Here is an 18,746-nt window from a genome sequence, read left to right on the forward strand (position 1 = left end):
TTTGTGGGCAGAGGTAAGGTAAACTGTCCTGCTATCTGCCCCCCTCCCCCGCCACCCTCTCTCTCATTGCTAGGTCCTTGGGTGCCTGGGAGCCTGACAATGACAAAAAATAGAAGTTGAAAGTTGTACATCCAGACCCCTGGGTTACACAGCCATCTGGGGAATGACTGCAAGAGTGAATGGGAAATAATGTCTTCCGGGGTGAAATGGGCATGAGCAATGTTTTCTGGGCATATTATATTTGGTATTTACAGACCATGGTTTTTCCCTCTGCATCTTCAGTCACTCCTGGAGAAGAAGTAGATCCCCAGCCAAAACAGACCTGCTCCCTGGCCCTGCCTGGGTCATGGCATTTCTAGGAGCTTGATCTCCTTGGCTTGGAAGGGATTCTGCAGGTCATCTGATCGTGCTGGCTCCAGTGTTGGCAGGGTTAAGTTAGGCAGGATGCATGGGGTTTCTGCCTATTTTAAAATGTCCTCAAGGGAGAAGCTCTTGGTCCTTTCTGGATTTCTGGTTCTAGTGCTGCTTAATTATCTACACGGCAGGGAGCTGTTTCCTTATGTCCAACCTGAGTCCATGCTGCCTCTTTGGCCCATTTCCTTTCATTCTGCCTGCTGGGGCTGCCCTGCCTGTATGTTTTCTCTGCTTCCCCTGGACGGCTGCTTTCTTGGTCTTGGGCCATTAGCAAACTTGCTGAGGCTGCAGCTTAATAACCCAGATCAATGTCAGAGGTGGCACCCTGGGCTGGGCATCAAGCCTGGACTGGTGGGAAGGGATGGGGCAGAGTTAGGGCCTGGGGGAGTTCTGCTGGCATGTAAAAAAAGGGGTGAACATCTTGGGCCCCCCTCCCACAGCCTCTCCGAGGACCACTTAGTTTCTGGAACTCTGTGTGGTGATGGCACAAGCAGGGAGCCACCAGAGGAGCAGCTCTGCTTTTATTCCATCAGCCAGACGCATGTGAGGAGCTCCAAGTCTATGCCACGTGCTGGGCTGCATGCAGAGAGCTGTAAGTGACTAAATTGCAGCTCTTGCTTTTGAGATGTTTGGTCAAAAGGCAGAGACAAGCATGTAAAGAACAGCCAAGGTTTATCTGTGCTGTGGACAAGGGTTCCCAGGAGGTTGGGGAGTGGATATCTGGAATTCCAGGTGCCTTCTAGACCCTGTCCAGGTAAACAAGCACAAGCCCGGGCTTTCTGGTTCTCCTGGTTGTGTGAACTTTAACCTGAGCCTCTCTGGTCTGTTCAGAAATAGAGGATAAACCAAGAACTTAAAAGGGAGGTGGACCACTTCCTCCTTTGGGTGGAAACAGGAGTGCACGCATGGACAAAAGAAGTTAACCCCGCATGTGCAGAAAGAGTGTTCTGTGTGCAAAAGATGGTGCCCGCATGCACAAGAGTGGTTCATTCCCTCCTTCCCCCCCCCCCAAGTTACAGGCATGTGCTAAGAAAATAGAATAGCACTGAAGTGAGAAGGAAAGGAAATCCACCTGGGGGGCAGGTGGGAGGAGGTAGAGTGAGGAGGTAAAGAGGAAGCTATTTGGACCCCCTCTTGTGAGCCACAAGCTGTGGCTATGTGACATCGCATGTGACAGGCATGGGGATGTGGGGTGGGAGGCCAGGCTGTCCCTCCACCTTAGTGGGGCTCACCTGTACTGGGTGACAGCTGGGTTGGCCTTTGCAGAGCAGTGGAACGTGACGACGTTGTCCTCTAGCACCGGCTGTGGTTCTACTGACAAGTTGACAAGTGGAGGATCTGCAGGGAGAAGAGATTCACTCGCCAGCTGGAGACAGAATGGGGCAGGAAGACCTCTGGGATGACAGGGAGGTGAAGGGCAGAGAGCCTACCACCCAGGGGCCCTTCCAGCAGCAACCACTCTAGGAGTCTCCTGCATGTTGGTGGTCTGGAGATGATCAGCAGGAGGTTCCTTTAGTTCCTGGAGGCACCTGCTTCCGACAGCCCGGGAGGGGGCGTGACCTGTCTGTGGATTCAAGGCCTGGTATCGAACAGCTAGTGGCAGCTGCCTCGGCAGCAGGAGCTCATGGTCCAACTGTAGCTTCCAGGTGGAACAAAGTACCTCAGAAAGAAGAGCTGGGAAGAAGGTATGGGGCATGAGGGATCATGGATGCTCAGCCCTAGTTCAGGAGGAGCTTAAGTGCCTTTGAAGTATCTGTTTATGATCTCTCTGTGTAAAGGTTCTGGGGCATCTGGTAACTGGTAACTTGAAAGCGGCATTAACACCCTTTCATCAGTGTAATCATCTGCCAAGTCCTGACTGGTGTCACCAGGCAGGCCCTGGGCTCTCCAGGCTGGGGCTCTGTTTCTCATTTAACATGATAGGAAGTCAAGCTCTGAAGTGCTAAGTGGTGGGAGGTAGAGGAAACTGAAAGCCACAGATAGGGAAAGAGACAGAGAGATAAAAATTAGGGCTGTGGAGACACACAGACTGGTGCAGAAGAGCTGGGGGGCAGGCGCAGTGACACATACAACATGGGGACCATAGGGGAAGACAGAGATCTGAGAGACACATCAACAGAGTCTGAGAGGGACGGAAAGACTGGTGCAGATATGTGGAAAGAGAGAGGCATGAAAGAAACAAACATGCAACATTAAGAAATGCAGAAGAGTAAGAAAAGAGAAAGACCTGGCATGGGAGAACACACCGGTAATTCACACTGAAGAGACTGAGAATTATGGGTCTGAAGCCAGCCTGGGCTACATAGTGAGTTTGAGGCTGGCCTGGGACTCTGTCTCAAAAGCAACAAATAAACAAACCCCCAAAACAGAGAAACAGAAAGTTATGGAAGGGGGTGCTAATGGGGATGGAGAAAGAGAAAGAAAGAGAAAGGGAAAGAGGGGGAGAAGAGAGAGAGAGAGAGAAAGAGAGAGAGAGAGATTGCATTAAAAATAAAAATGACCAAGGGAGACATAGCACATGTAGGCAGAAAAATAATGACAGGGTGTTGGGGAGAAAGACTAGAGAAAATAACAAAGAACAGAGGAAAGAGAGAGAGAGAGAGACAGGCAGACAGACACAGATAGAGACAGAAAGAAAGAGACAGAGACAGAGTCAGAGAGAGACAGAAAGAGGGAGAGAAGAGCGAGAGAGATATACAGCGAGAGAGAGAGAGGTAGATGCAAGCATGAAAATAGAGCTACAGCAGAGGGGTGGAGGTAGAGACCAGCTAGTACCCTGAGCTCCACTTTCTGGGCTAGTACCCAGAAAACTGTTAAAAATTCACAAGGCTTTTTTCAGGGTTCAGCTTAAGTAAAGAAATAAGGCATTTTCCCAGAGTCTGTCAGAAAAATCTCTAGTCCCTATCAGGGTCACCGCAGGGAGCAAGACTCTCTCCAGCTGTCCTGTCTGGGCTTTGGGTCAGCAGTATAGATGAAGTCCTGAGACTCTCACAGACCCATCCACCACCCAGCCATGGACCAAGCCTGTCTGTAGGATAGGAGCCTGTAATCGCTGGGACCCCTTTATGAGCAGGTGCTCAGACTGCTCACCTTCAGGGCTCAGCACAGGGGCTGGGACTGGAAGACACCCACCAGGCTGCGTTGGTGTCTGCAGACAATGGGGAGAGAACTCTTGTTCCTCAGCAGCAGGTGGCCACCTGTGCTGGGGAGTGTGTTCTTCCCTGGTTCCGGATGGGGGACCACAAATCTGGGAAGCATCTGTTGCAGCCGCAGCCAGCCTGCCTGTCTTTTCACAGGGAGTTCTAAGTGATGTTATGGAGCTTTAATTCAGATTTTTCTTTTTCTGGTCCTAGGGCTTGAACTCAGGACCTGGGAGTTGTCTCTGAGATGCTTGTGCTCAAGGCTAGTGCTCTACCACCCGAGCCACAGCTCAACTTCCAGCGTTTAGGTAGTTAATTGGAACTAAGAGTCTCATAGACTTTCCAGCCTGGGGCTGGCTTTGAACTTTGATCTTTAGCTCTCAACCTCCTAGGTAGCTAGGATTACAGGTGTGAGCCACTGGTGCCTGACTTATTCTTGGTTTTTAAAGTATACCTCCAGTGACCCTAATATGCATGTTCTCACCTCCCAAGAGAACTGTTGACATAGCTTCTAAAATTTTCCAGCCTCTCTTTTGCAGCTTCTAGGAGCTTACTAGCTTCCTTCTGAAGCCCAATGTGCAGCTGGCTCGTGTTCACACATTATGAAGTTCAGTTCTGAGAGGCAGAGGCCCTCCATGTAACTCTCGTTGAAGGAAGTGAAAAGGGCATCAGTGCAGCCGAATCTCGAAACCTGCCACCGAGCTTGGGCTCATCTCTTGCCCAAGTGCTTTTTATGAAGGAGACAGGGAGAATGCACCTGTCGGAGGACCTTCCTGCTGCCCATGTTCTGCTGTGCCCCTTCTCACTCGCAGTTCGCCCCGTGGGGCCCTCTTTCCTGCTCCTCCCATCCTCACTGTAATATTCTCGGCCCCAGCATGTCCAGAGGGGCTTCAGGACCCCCAAGGGGCTCCATACCCCCTACGTCCATCGATACCTTTATCCCCAGACCCAGAGCCATCTATCCTTCTCTCTACCCCTCTCCTCTGGATGTGTGAGGTATGAGTTCTCAGAAGTCTGCCAAGCTCTGGAGGTATAAATAGTTTATGTCATATCCAACTATTAAACATGATTTTAATCCCACTTGTGATGTCGGCTGCATAACTTGCAGGAGGGCAGCTTTGATGTAGCTGGTGGTACTGAGATCACTTCGAACAGATGTTACAGCTGAGAGGCTGTTAGTGTTTCCATCAGCAACCTGTGTGTGTGTGTGTGTGTGTGTGTGTGTGTGTGTGTGTTGTGTGTTTTCAGGGAAAGCATTACATGGAGGAGGGGATGGGGAAAGAAACTTCATGACTCAGTGATTTTATAGTGCATCCATTTAAAACTTGGCAGCTGGACGCAGAGTCCAGATGTGGTGAGGCTTTGGGGGTGTTAAGCTTTCTCTCCCTATTAGTCAATCTGGGAGCTTTGTCTTCCGTTGGGTAACATATAAAGACCAAGGGAAACAAACAACAAATGTGCTTTTTGCTGAGTTTGGATGCTTCTTGGTCGACTGAGAAAACGAGCAGGTTTGCAAAGGCAGATCTCATCCAGCCGGTGGGGTCCACGGCAAACAGTTGGACGTTGACTGAATGAGCAAAGAATCGATGGAGGAGGAGGGAGAAGGAGAAGGGAAGGGAGGGGGGCTTGGCTTTGGCTGGGCAGGTACATAGAAACACCTTCTGGCTGAGGGAGATGAAATGCTGGGATAGCTGGATGGAACTGGGGGATACCTGAATAGGGGTTGCCACACACCTGTGCACGGGGGTCCTAAAAAATAGTTCCTGTAGCTCTCATAATGCGTCAGGCACAGTGCTAAGGGACATAGATGATTTCATTTAATCCTCCCTGTGCAACTGCAGGAGGGAGACATAATGTCCTCCATATGCCAAGGAGGAAACTGAGGCACAGAGCAACTGAGATCTCCCAGTGCTTACTCAGAATTCAAACCAGGAAGATTGCTGGGCCTCCATCACTTCCCGTACTGCTGTGGAAGGGGATCCAGCGAGGACACTGGGCACTTGGTTCTAAATCTTTCTCTGGCCTCATTCCTAATCCCTTTCTCCTCATGCAGCCACATTGGAGACATGCTTGGAAAGAAAGCCAGGAAAGGCCCAGAGACCTGGTGAGGCCATGCTCCTTTTTTGGATGCAGATCTCATCATCTGGGCACCTTGGCAAATTGATCCTTTCGCTGGAGTGCATTTGGAGGATGCCTTTGAATAGCTGGGTGGGCTGTTGGCAGGATGACTGTCTTGTTGCTGGGAGAGGTGCTTTCGGGGTGATGGACAGTGGCCTGGAGCAGAAATGCTGCTTCTTCCCTGTCCATCCCCTCCAGGGTCCCGGTTGCTCTCATGGGGGAATCAGGGAGGTTGTTTCATTTGTGCAGATTCTGCTGCTGGCATCATGCTTAGGTTGGGGATGGGGGAAAGGAGCATGGGGCGCCACACTGTGGTTACAAATGGTAGCCTACAAGTGGAGGGCTTGGACATTTGGGTCTCCCCTCAGACTTGGCTTATGTCTGGACAGACAATTCTAGAGCAGGGTAAGATCTTAGACAACCTCAGTCAAATCAGTTCCAGGAGTGAGTGACAAGCTTAGTGAGTCCCACCCAGTTCATGGGAGGAGGGGAAGCCATTCTGGATGCTAGACCTCCTGGCCCAACAGCATCATGCTTTCTCTCTAGATCTCCAGCTGTTTCACTGGCTTACCTGGCAGAAATAAGTGGAGCTGAGAAGCCAGGAAGTGTCTAAGGCCAGGAGACAGGAAGTATTGGTTGCAATTGTCTCTCTCAGGGACCCCTTTGTATTTACATAGCCGATTGAGAGGACTCCTTAAACTTTGTGCCCTTGGTGACTCCAGCCTCCTCCCTAGCCCTAACCCTGCCGGTCTCCTCACAGAATGAGGGATGGAAAGAGCTTCAGGTGAGAGTAAGATGGCAAGATAGTGAAGGTTAAGCCTTCTCAAGCCTTTGACCATTTCTCCAGAGTGTCTGGAAACCATCGGATGCAACCATATCTTCCTTCCTCTAAAATCTAAATGGTATCAAGCAAGATTCTTGACACGGAGGGGGAAACTTGCATTCTCGGGCTGCCAAGATGGATCCTGAAACCCTGAGACTTAGTTCTCCTAGACCCTAGATCCCTGGAGAGCTAAGTGGAGGCCAGTGTAGAAGTCCTAGATGAATCAGGATTTTTGGGGGGTTAAAGGCATTTGCTTCAAAGTGGATGGAATGCAAAGGCAGATATGAATTCCAACCAAGTGGCCACCAGCATGCAGCGAGGTGATGTCATAGCACAGGGCTAGGAGGGACATCTGGGAGGGGACACATGCACCCTAGAGAGCCGATACCTCCAACCTCAGCCTAACCTAGTCGGTACTCACGTTGGATGTCGATGGTGACCGAGGTCTCCTTTCCCCCTGGGATGGCTTTGTTGGTGGCGCGGCAGACAATGCTCTGTCCATTCTCCACATCGCCAGGGGAAATGAAGAGCGTGCTGACGATACTCTCACGCTTGCCATCTCGAAGCAGGGTCTGGAGTAGGAGGGGGAGAAGGGAAAGAAGGTTCTGTGTCACTGGGATGGGCTGGCTTGGGTGGGTAAGGGGAGCATAGGCTCCAGCTCAGAGAAGAGACACTGTGGCTGGGACGTGTACATGGGGTCAGCTCAAGAGACCAGGGCTGTCAGTCTCTGTGAAGAACTACCCTTGGCTCCCTGGCCTGGTTGAGTGCTGGGCTGTTGGGGTAGGGGTGAACGGGGCGGAGAACTAGAAAGGCTGTCATTGTATATGACAACCAGTGTATGCCAAAAGCATAGCAGAGACCAAGCTAGGCTTAATGGAAATCAGGCTTTAGGGAGGGTCTTCTGTAGAAGTCAAAGGACATTGCTCCGGTGTTCTCTGAAGAGTCTCAGGTTTGCATGGAGGAGAGGGTTTGCATCAGGCTGCTGCTTTGTGGCTGTTGGGTCATGAGTCTGCAGCAGAGGGAAGGGTTAGGGGCATGGACAGAAGGAGAGGAGTGGGTAGGGATGAGGACAAAACCTCTGCACACCGGCCTGTGGTTATTTTTCTATATAAACTCTCACACCTTTTCAAGTCATTTCTTTCTACCCACCACAACATGATAGATACAGCATTTTGTGTGTGTGTGTGTGTGCGTGTGTGTGTGAAGACAGAGATTCCATGGAACTTAACAAATCTGCTTTAAATTGGTGATGAAACAAGCACTAGAGACTTGCAGTGTGTTGGCCAATATCTCCCAAATTCCTATGTATCCAGGGCCTTAGAATATAATCTTATTTGGCAATAAGGTCTCTGCAGATTAGTTGATTATGAATTAGTCAAGGTTTTTTTAAAATGTGAAATCACCCTACATTAGGAAAGATCCTAAATTCGATGACTGGTGTCCTTCCTAGAAGAGGGCATCAGAGATATTGGGCAGCCATGTTTTGATGGAGGATTGAATGATGCTGCCACAAGCCAAGGAACTCTGGGAGCTACCAGGAGCTAGAACAGGAAGAAAGCCTTCTTCCCTAGAACCTTTAGCAGCAGTGTGGTCCTGGAAACACCTTGTTTTCAGACTTGTTATCTTCCACAATGGTGAGACACACATTTCTGTGTATGTGTGTGTGTGCATGCGCGCGTTGATTCAATGATAGTGTCTTACTATAGCCCAAACTGGCCATGTTCTTTCAACCCTCTGACCCTCTTTCCTGAATTCTGGGATTTACAGGTGTGTACCACCATATCTGACCCAAGTTTCTGTTTTTTTTTTTTTTTTTTTTTTGGTCGGTCGTGGGGCTTGAACTCTGGGCCTGAGCGCTGTCCCTCAGCTCTTCAGCTCAAGGCGAGCACTCTACCACTTGAGCTACAGCGCCACTTCCAAGTTTCTGTTGTTTTAAGCATCATGTGGTGATGCTCGCTTATGTCAGTTCTGGGACACAAACACAGATTCTAAAGCCATAGCTTCCTCTCTTCCAAGTTAATTGTTTTACAGTGTCCTCCTCCCTGGTGGTTACTATTTCCTTCCTTCCCCTGTGTCTCTTCCCAGCCATCTCTCCCACAGTGTGGGCCCGCTTAGGTGGACACGTGTTGGGGAGGTCTTTTGTGTGTGGAGTTCTTTGGCTGTTTAAGTTGTCAGAGACTTCTGGTCTGATCAGGGGAAGGACTTGGTTCCTTCCACAAAAGGGATGCCAGATGCAGTCTACTTTTGTTTGGCCTAGAGCAGGGGACAAATGACACTACTTCCTTGAAACATCCCATAAAACAATTGTGGAATGCCTTGCAGTTTCACAGGGTGGAGGTGGGTGGGGCAGGAAGGAAGGGAACATTATGAATTCCAAGTGTGAGTCAGAGACTGAGAGTTAAGTCAGAGCCGGACCTCACACTTTTAGAGTGGGGACCTCTGAGCTCCACCTGAGGATTAAGTGTTTCAGAGGTCAGTTTCTGAGGTGCTTAGAGGCAACTTGAAGAGGGCAGACCGGGCCCTCTGGGCCTTCTGTCAGTGTGATCCTTCCCAACGGAGGCCACACTGCGGCTTCTGGGATGATGAGAAGCAGGCGGAAGCCTTTAACCAGATCCGCATGTCCCTCTTTTCCCTTTTGGTTTTAATTTTTTTTAATTGTTATAAAGGTGAGGGGTGACCATTTCATAAGTCAGGTAAAGACGACATTGCTTTTTGACAGTGTCACACCTTCCCTTGCTCTCTCCCAGTTTTCCCTTCCGTCCCCATCCACAAGTTAGTTGTATAGTCCATTTTCCACATAGTCTCTAGTGAGTACCACTGCTGCGTTTGTTCACTCTGTTCCTCCATTTCTGTGCCTCCTTTTACATTCCCAAACACACATAAAGGAACATTCAAGACAAAAAGAAAACAAAATAAAAATAGCCACAAAGGGGAAACAAATCTGTTGTTTCCATTTCCTGGAGTTCAATAGATAGTATTTTGCACGATCAAATGCACGTAGGCATTGTGCTTTCTGTTCCTCTCCTAAGAGTATCCTCCTTTGGGCTCACTGCAGCACATCCCTCTTTAGGCCAAGCCAGACTGTGGCATTCTAGAAAGATCCACTGAGCAGAACAGTGGCTTTGGATTCTTACACTCGGGGGGAACTGGCACATTGCTCTCCTGGAAGCAGGGTTGTAGCCCCAGCTCTGGGCAGAGTGACTAGTGAGTTTTGTGTGTGGTGTGTGTGTGTGTGTGTGTGTGTGTGTGTGTGTGTGTGTGTGTGTGTGTGTGTGTGTGTGTGTGTGTGTGTGTGTGTGTGTGTGGTCAGTTGTAGCAGGCCAAGAGGCTGGTTCAAGTAACCCACAGAAGGAGTGACTTCAGATCAGCCTCTGGAGCCAAGATGCTCAATGAAAGGGTCCCTCGCCCCAAGTGGTTGGGGAAGGCTCAATTTTTTCCTGCAGAACAAAGCCGGGAAAGGAAAAGCAGTGCAGAACTGTGGTAGCATATTTGGCTAGGGGCTGCTCAGTAGACCTCGCCACGTCTATAAATAGCTACTTGATAATAAGAACAATTTCCTGGATGAAAATAAGACCTGGGAGGTGTGGGGGGTGGGTAGGAGGAAGAGAGGAGGGAAGGGGGAGTGATTGTTCTTCCCATTTCCTTTTCTTTACATTTCTGAGGTGCTAACAAGGGACATTTACATAAATTTAGCTGTGCTCAGTCCCTCCCCTGGGGGCAGGAGAGGGTGGGCGTGAGTGGGAGGGGGGTGGGAAGGCTGAACCCTAATTACGCTGTCTGACTGCTTCTCCTCCTCCCTACTTCCTCCTCCCCTAACCCAGCATGCTTCTCTGCCTTGTGTCAGAACGATGATTAATGACATATTTACTGTGTCCGGGCGTGTGCTTTTCTGGGAAATAAAAATTCTAGTTCAAGTTGTTTGTTCCACCTAATTAGAGAAAAAAGGAGATGTGTTCATTAAACAAAGGAGATAAGGAGGAGGAAGCTAACACCCTGGTGCTGTTCCAGCCCTATGGGCGGCCCTGGGCACCTGGTCCTGGCCCGGATTCTCTCCAGATCTCAGATCCTGGGTTGCAGCTGGAGGAAGAAGGCTGGATCTGCTGGCACGGCTGAAAGATGGCAGTAGGGAGGAAGGCCAGACAGGCCCCCGAGTTTGTAGCAGTTCAAAACCAGGGATGTAACTGTGGCCTCTCCTTTGAGAGTCTTCCTGGGTAGAGTTCCTCTCCCTTTGTTCCACATTTCTACATTCTGAAGAAAAGCCACACCTCAGTAAGACTTTTCTTTTTGTGCCAGTGCTAGGGCTTGAATTGAGGGCTAGGCTTTTGCTTTTTTGCTCAAGGCGAGTGTGCTATCACTTAAGCTACACCACTACGTGTAGCCTTTTAAAAATTTTATTTTATTTTATTTTTTCTTTTTGTGGTTTAAGTGGAGATGAGTCTCTAGGACTTTCCTGCCTGGGCTTTGAATCTCAATCCTCAAATCTCAGCCTCCTGAGTAGCTAGGATTACAGATGTGAGTTACTGGCACCGGGCTGTAATTAAGGTTTTTTAACTATGAAGTAATCTTTCTTTAGCTCTTTTCTCTTTAGAACCCAGAACATCAGGGGAAACTTCAGATAGCATTTGAATGTGGAACACTCCTCCTCTCCTTAGGCTAGTCCTGTGCGGTCACTAACATAAAGCATGTAAATGACTGTGAGGTGTAACATGCAGAAAAGTAATGCTAAAGAAACAGGATTCCTCGTGCAATCCAGAGGGAGATGCTGCTGCTGCTGCTGCTGCTGATGGTGTCAAGGGTTGTGCATTCTCCATTAGCTTTTCTGCTCAAGGATGGCAGTGCTCTACCCCTTGAGCCACAGCTCTACTTCCAGCTGTTTGATGGTTAATTGGAGATAAAAAGTCTTCTAGATTTTCCTGCCCAGGTTGACTTTGAACTTTGACCCTCAGATCTTAGCGTCTTGAATAGCTAGGATTTTAGGTGTGAACCACTGGCATCCTGGCACAAATCTGCCTTAGATAATAAAGACCCCGCTCAGCCCATAGTCATATTGTATCTCCTTTCCCTCTCTCTTCCATGTACCTGAGTTCCCAAGATGCTTTGGGAATGATAGTTCCATGTTTTTCAGGGCTTGCCTTATTAAATCTGACTTCCCACCCACTCTCCCGAGTACTGGCTTTTCAATTGGTGAGTGGCTGGACTTGGGTTGGTCAACATAAAGTGGCCTGCCTGGATCCTGCTTCTTCTCCCTCCTTTCCTTACTTCCTCCTGATCTTCTCATCTCTCCTTTCTTTTTTCTCCTTTGCTTCAGCTCTCTTTTATGAATCTCTGGATTGTCACTTTTCTCATATGGAAATGAGGCCTTGGGACTTGGCAGTCTTGAAAGTAGCATCCAGGTGGAACATTCTATCATTTACTGACTTTTGTCACAGCCTCATTTCCCAGCCTTTCCCAGCCCTTTGCCCCTCTCTTCCCTCTTTCCTTCTCTCATCTCCTCCCTAAGCTTGCCTCTGGGAACACCCCTCAGGCACTGAATCCCATACTTCTGGCTTCGCTAGAATGCAAATCACCTGTGGAGGTGGGGTGAAGGTGTAGATTACTAATGGCAAGTCACTAATTTCTGAAGCTGCTACCTCAAGGTTTCCCTCTAGATTCCAGGCCTCCTAATTTTCCAGGCTGTCCCCATGTGGCTGTTTTTGCAGACTGGTTTATTTATTTATTTGTTTATCTTTTTGTTGGTTGTCGGGCTTGAACTCAGAACCTGGGCATTTTCCCTGAACTCTTTTGCTCAAGGCTAGTGCTCTACCACTTTGAGCCACATACAGCTCCACTTCTTGTTTTTGAGTGGTTAAATGGAGATAAGAGTCTCATGGGGACTTTTCTGCCCAGGCTGGCTTTACCCAAGATCCTCAGATCTCAGCCTCCTGAGTAGCTAGGATTACAGGTGTGAGCCACTGGCACCTAGCTTGACCTCTTTTTTTCTTTTTCTTTTTTAATTCTTCCTCTGCAGACACAAACCCTGAAAGGGTCTGTCTGGCCCAGCTTCAGAGAAAGACTGGACAGATACCCCAACTGGAAGGAATACCTTCTATTCTCTCTCCCTTTCCGGGATAATCTGTCCCCAGGACCACGCTTGTCTTTCATAACCCCATAGGATGGCTCCAGGCCCGGATGTGGGAGCATCCTGAGCACTTTTTCTTTCTCCCAATAGACAGGATTGAGGCCTGAGAAGAGGCATTTATCCTGGGATCTGGCTTCAGGCTCTGGGTGGTGGCCAAGCTTTGATCCGCCTCCTTGGCAGGGTAGTGGATGTAGGACAGGAAGGCTACACCCTTAGAATAAAACAAGCTCCCTTCACATCCTCTGCCCATGGTGACGGCCTTTCTTCTCTTTCCAGGACTAGTGAGAAGCAACTAGTGGGGCAATGAAGGCTGGGGAGGTGGCTGGGTTCTTCCCTGCCCTCTGAGGCCATGGGGAGAGGAGGGTGGAAGGGCTTGGAGGTGGAGGGGCATCTGGAGGCTGGTACTCTAGCTTCAGAGCTAGGGTCTCTAGGTGATGCCCTCAGGGTTCAAGGAATGGCTACTATCTGTTTAAAGTTATCTAGGGAGGGACCCAGGAAAGAAACTGGCTCAGGAGATAGCTGAGCAGTGCAGGCGTTTCCATGTTGTTTCTAGTCCAAAGAGCTGGGGCTGGCTACATTTTCCTTCATTTTTTTTTTTTTTTTTTTTTTTTTTTTTGGCTAGGGCTTGAACTCAAGGCCTGGGTACTGTCCCTGAGCTTCTTTTGCTCAACATTAGCACTGTACCACTTGAGCCACAGCGCCACTTCTGGCTTTGGCCTGAGTAGTTTACTGGAGATAAGAATCGCATGGATTTTTCTACCTGGACTGACTTTGAACCATGATCCTCAGACCTCAGCCTCCTGAATAGCTAGGATTACAGGTGTGAGCCACCGGTGCTGAGTTTTCCTTCATCTTAAAGGTTTTGCAGGACATACAACTTGTTTTTTTTTGGGGGGGGTGTTTGTCTCTCTGTACCCTCCTTGGGAACATTTGAAGGGAGCGATTTCAAGCATTATGTGAGTTTTTTTTTTTTTTTAACCTTTACTCAAGTACAGGGTGGGCTACACCTGGCCACTGCCAAGGGGAAGACAAAGAAAAGATGGCAGAAAGCATGGCTCACTGGGAAGGATTGGGGTCATGTGGGGCACAGGACCCGGAGAGTGGGCTGAGCCTTTGCTGTGGCTTGCGTAGGAGGAAACTGAGCGGGGGATAAGCAGGTTTAGGATCAGACAGTTTGAAGAAGTTCGGTGGGCTGTGGGATGTTGAGCAATCTCAAGTTTCTGACGTGTGACCCTGGGAATGGTGCTTGGGACTCTAGGAGGCCGACGAAAGGAGGCTATGGGATGTGAGTAGGATTGCTTGAAATGCCTGTCAAAGGAATTGTTTGTTCTCTGTAGAGCTGGCTAACCCTGGGAGGAGCAGCACCGTCCAGGCCCTGCCAGTCTGCCAAAACATTATAAAATACTGAGAATTAAGAAAAAAAGCAGCAGGGTCCTTTGAGGGCATGTTAACCCCTAATGCCAGTGTGGATTAGAGAGAAGAGCCACTGTTGCAGACACCACAGGTCACACGCAGGGCGTGGTGAGGAACTAGGGGCTTGATGTCAGGTCCCCCTGACCCCCTGAGTCAAGTCACTGGAGACAGGGCAGAATCCAAGCAACCTGACCTGGCGACCTTAGAAAAATAGGCCAGATTTAGCTGATAAAGACACAGGCTGCCAGGGCTGGGTGAAGTGGCTCATGCCTGTAATCCCCAGCTACTCAGGAGGACAGCTAGGGAAGATCATGGTTTAAGGCCAACTCAGGCAAAAGATTATGGAGACCTGTCATTCTCCCTCTGCAAACCACCCCCTTAAATAAAGCAAGCATAGTGCTTCATGGCTATAATCCCAGCTGTGCCAAGGGCCTGACCCTGGGGGGAAAAAGCCAAGAGAAGCTAGCTAAAGAATAACCTAAAGTCAGAAGGGCTGGAGGCATGGCTCCCATTGGTAGAGCTTCTGCTAGTTAAGGGAAAGGTCATGAGTTCTAACTCTGGCACTGACAAAACAAACCCATTGCTTAACCATTAAAAACAACCTCTGAACAACGAACACACAACACAACACAATACCCTAAAGTTTGAGTTTCAGCGAGACTATGTAAGTCATTAGTGTAACTATATATTCCATGCAATGTTTGGTTCTTTTTTTTTTTTTTTTGGGTCCGGTGGTGGGGCCTGAACTCTGGGCCTGGGCGCTGTCCCTCAGCTCTTCAGCTCAAGGCTAGTGCTCTACCACTTGAGCCACAGCGCCACTTCTGGCTTTTTCTTTCTTTCTTTCTTTCTTTTTGCTTATGTGGTACTGAGGAATCGAACCCAGGGCCTCATGCATGCAAGGCACGTGCTCTACCACTGAGCCACCTTCCCAGCCCCCATGCTTACTGGTTTCCCTGAAACTAAATTGGTCTGGGAATCTGTCAAAGTTCATGCAGGCAGCTATAACAAAGTAACTCAAACTGGGTAGCTTCTAAATCACTGAAGGTTGTTCTCACAGTTCTGAAGGGCTGGGAACTTTCAGGTGTGTGGCCAAGGTGGAAGGGACTGGTTCACAGATCTCCCTTGGGCTTTGTTTATAAGGGCACAAATCCCATTTATGGGGGATCCACTTTCCTGATCTGATTACTTTCCAAAGGCCACACCTTTCTCTAAGTACTATTCCCTTAGGGGCTTTGACATGTGCATTTTAGGGTCCATTATCACTTCAATGGTAATAGCATTCTATGCTTTCTTTGTGTGTGTGTGTGTGTGTGTGTGTGCTGATACAGGGGCTTTAACTCGGGGCTTGAGCTCTGTCTTTTAGCTTTTTCTCCCAAGGCTAAGTGCTCTAACTACTTGAGCTATACTTCTATTAAAGCTTTTTGCTGGTTAACTTGGAGATACAAGTCTCATAGACTTGCCTGCCTGGGCTGCCTTTGAACCATGATCCTCAGATCTCAGCCTCCCAAGCAGCTAGGATTGTAGGTGTGAGCCACCAGTGTACCTGGTTAGCACCCTATGTTTTTATCTGGCTGTCCTATCTCCTAGCCACTTCTATCCCTCAGTCTCTTCTAACCATACCATATTCTAGAGTTTTCATCTTGCCCAGCAGTTACCATAGATGAGAGAGGGAGGGAGAGAGAAAAAAAGAGAGGGTGAGAGAGGTAGATGATAGAGGCAGACAAACAGGCAGATAAGTGGGAAAGATGGAATATAAGGACAAACATGGCACAGAGTGGGAGAGAGAAAAGACCCAGAGACAGACGAAGCGTGAAGCAGCAAGGAAAGCAGAGCTGGTGTCCTCCCTCCCACCCCGCCCCCTCCCCTGCCACTCCACCAACACCCCCCCCCCCCCCCCGCCTCCCACCACTCCACCAACCTCCACACCTGCCCTGCCCTGCCTTCCCTCTCCTTCCCTGGCCAGGCTCACCTTGGAGTAGGTGGCTCCGTTGATGACCTCTCCCTTTCGCAGCCAGATGATAGAGGCCGCAGGCTTGGCATTGTCTGCGTGGCAGGTGAGGTTGAGGGGGTCCCCAGCCCGCAGACTGATCACAGGTCCCCCCAGGATGATGGGGTCATCGGGTGGCACTGTGGGGAGAGAGAGGAGCAGAGAGAGGTCAGGCTGGTGGAGTTGCCTCACGGAGAGGACAGTAACGATCACACTTCAAAAAGGTGTGTGATCCTCTATTCACAATGGCAGGGGCCCCTGACGTGTGTGTGTGTCTGTAGAGGACCAGTGGTTTGTCACCTGTCCTGCACTGTGGCAGGCTCCAGACTGGGGAGCAGTGCTCGGAGGCCAGATGCAGTCTGTTTTTTTATCTTCCTTCACTTTTTTCTTGTGTGTGTGTGTGTGTGTGCCTGCATGCCAATACTGGGACATTGAACTCAGGGCCTTGTAAACTCTTGCTTGGCTTTTTATTTTATTTTTCTCTCTCAAGGCTGGTGCTCTACTACTCCACTTCTGGCTTTTTGTTGGTTGATTGGAGGTAAGAGTCTCACTGAGTTTTCTGCCCAGGCTGGTCTTGAACCAAAATCCTCAGATCCCAACTTCTTGAGTAGCTAAGGTTATACCTGTGAGCCATCACCGTGTGTGTGTGTGTGTGTGTGTGTGTGTGTGTGTGTGTATGTACACAATCAGCACATATACTCACCCACCCACACACATACTCACTCACTCACACACCTACACACCCTTATATTTGCCGATTGTTGGACTTGAACTCAGAGCCTAAGCACTGACCCCAAGCCTCTTTGTGCTCAAGGCTAGTGCTCTACCACTTGAGCCACAGTACCACTTATGGTTTTTGAGTGGTTATTGGAGATAAGAGTCTCAGAGGTACTTTCTCCTGCCCGGTCTGGCTTCAAACCATGATCCTCAGATCTCAGTGTCCTAGATTACTGATGTGAGCCACTAATGTTTGGCTATACACACACACACACACACACACACACACACACACACACACAATTTATTTATATATTTGAAACAGAGCTTTGCTTTAACCCTCACTACAATCTTGTGGGGGTAAGCACTATTATTATCCCAGTTAGATCTGGAAACAGGCTCGATAGAATTACCATTTCTTAAAATATTTTACAATCTTCTGTCATAAAAAGATAATATACAGAGGGGTTACAGTTTCATAAGTCAGATCATGAGTACATTACTTTTTTGGATAATATCACCTCTTCCTTCACTTTCTCCCTCCCATCCCCATCCACAAGTTGTATAGTTCCTTTTCAACATGGTGTCTAGTGAGTACCAACGCTCAATAGAATGAAAGAACTTGTATAGGTTGCATGATCAGTGGGTGGCAGAATCAGAGTTTAAAGCCAAGTTCCTGACCTTTGCAGCATGCTGGCCCCTGGCCTAGCAATGGACAGGTGATAGGGCAAACTTCCCAATGGCCACGGCTCTTCAGAGCTGTGCAATCCTGGCATCCCCTGAGCTCTTCATTCCTGGGCTGCTGCCCTGGGGCCCTCAGACCTGGGAAGGGCCTCTCCTGCTATGGATTTTCAACTATGTTTTGTCACATGATCTGTGACTTCTGACTTCATTAAGGGACCCGGAGGACCAGAAAGGGAAGGGCACCAGAGTGCTCCCCAGTGAAGCAGGAGCTTCCCCACAGTGCCCATCCTGGAGCTCCGTGCCTGACAGCTGCTCCCCATTGTACTGCTCCGGTGGGCCACCTTTTGGTCACCAGGAAAACTGTGGTAGGGGGAAGGATGCAGAATTTCGTGGCAGATGATGATCATTTAACTGAAGAGGTCCAGAGAAGTCAAGAGACTTGCTGAAGACTCAGCCTCTAGCAGGGCTCAAGTGTGTAGAAAAATCGAGGATCACTGCTGCTCCCTGAATAAGCCGAGACCACAGAAGGGACTCTCTCCCTGGGAATGCACGATGGGAGTGTGTGTTTGTGTGTGTGTGTGTGTGTGTGTGTGTGTGTGTGTGTGTGTGTGTGTGTGTGTGTGTGTGTGTGTGTGTGTTCAGTGAACGTAGAGGAAGCGGATGGCTGGGGCCTGGGGACCTGGTGCAGTGCCTTCTTATATGGTTATTCTGGGCAGCCTTATCCTTCTAGCCAGGGCCTGTGCATGTGTCTACAGTTGTGGCTTGTGGGCCATGGACACTTGGAGCTGGACATGGCTGTTTTACATTGGGGCTCTGCCTTCCAGCTGTCATGCTCAGAGGATTCTAGAACCTTCCTGCCTTCCTCTCCTTCCCAGCCATCTCCTGTCAGCCCTTCTCTTGGTCCATTTAGCCCTCTCCAAAAGCTTTAGCAAACTCAGGAGGGACCCCATGTATGGCCAGGTCAGTACCCAAAGTGGCAAACTAGGCCTAGTTAACCTGCTGTGTCTCCCCCCGCGGTCACCATGGAAAGAGGCCTGGTCTAGCATGAACAGCTCTGCAGTGGCATTTTCCGGAGGAAACCCAACTCCACTGGGCTCCTAAGATGCTACCACTGGCCCCGCCAGCCAGCCTGGATGCTGCCACGATTCTGGCCCAAAGACGAAGTTAGCCTTATTCAACCCTGCCTGGTTCTGGGCTCTTAAGCCAGGCCTCTCCAGGAGGCCTTTGGAGATGCCAAGGCTGGAGGAAGCAGGCGTGTATGGGCTGGATAGTGACCAATGCTGCCTGGTGCCCGCTCCACACCCTCTCATTAGTGCCCATAGCCAACTTGGT

General features: G+C 49.5%; 1 protein-coding gene across 4 annotated transcripts in view; it reads right to left on the minus strand.

Annotated features, from left to right (window-relative positions):
• The window catches only part of Kirrel3 (kirre like nephrin family adhesion molecule 3), a 564,018-nt gene that overhangs the window by 28,317 nt on the left and 516,955 nt on the right, over positions 1-18,746 (minus strand). For all 4 annotated transcript variants that reach the window (XM_070038307.1, XM_070038306.1, XM_070038310.1 and 1 more), the window contains exons 5-7: positions 15,996-16,153; positions 6,917-7,067; positions 1,647-1,752 (exon numbers count right to left, since the gene is read on the minus strand). In XM_070038307.1, the coding sequence (XP_069894408.1) occupies positions 1,647-1,752; positions 6,917-7,067; positions 15,996-16,153 (415 nt within the window). The remainder of the gene's footprint in view (positions 1-1,646; positions 1,753-6,916; positions 7,068-15,995; positions 16,154-18,746) is intronic.

Source organism: Dipodomys merriami, unplaced genomic scaffold (assembly GCF_024711535.1).
Source record: "Dipodomys merriami isolate MVZ:Mamm:240054 unplaced genomic scaffold, mDipMer1.0.p SCAF_29, whole genome shotgun sequence".
Taxonomy (NCBI): domain Eukaryota; kingdom Metazoa; phylum Chordata; class Mammalia; order Rodentia; family Heteromyidae; genus Dipodomys; species Dipodomys merriami.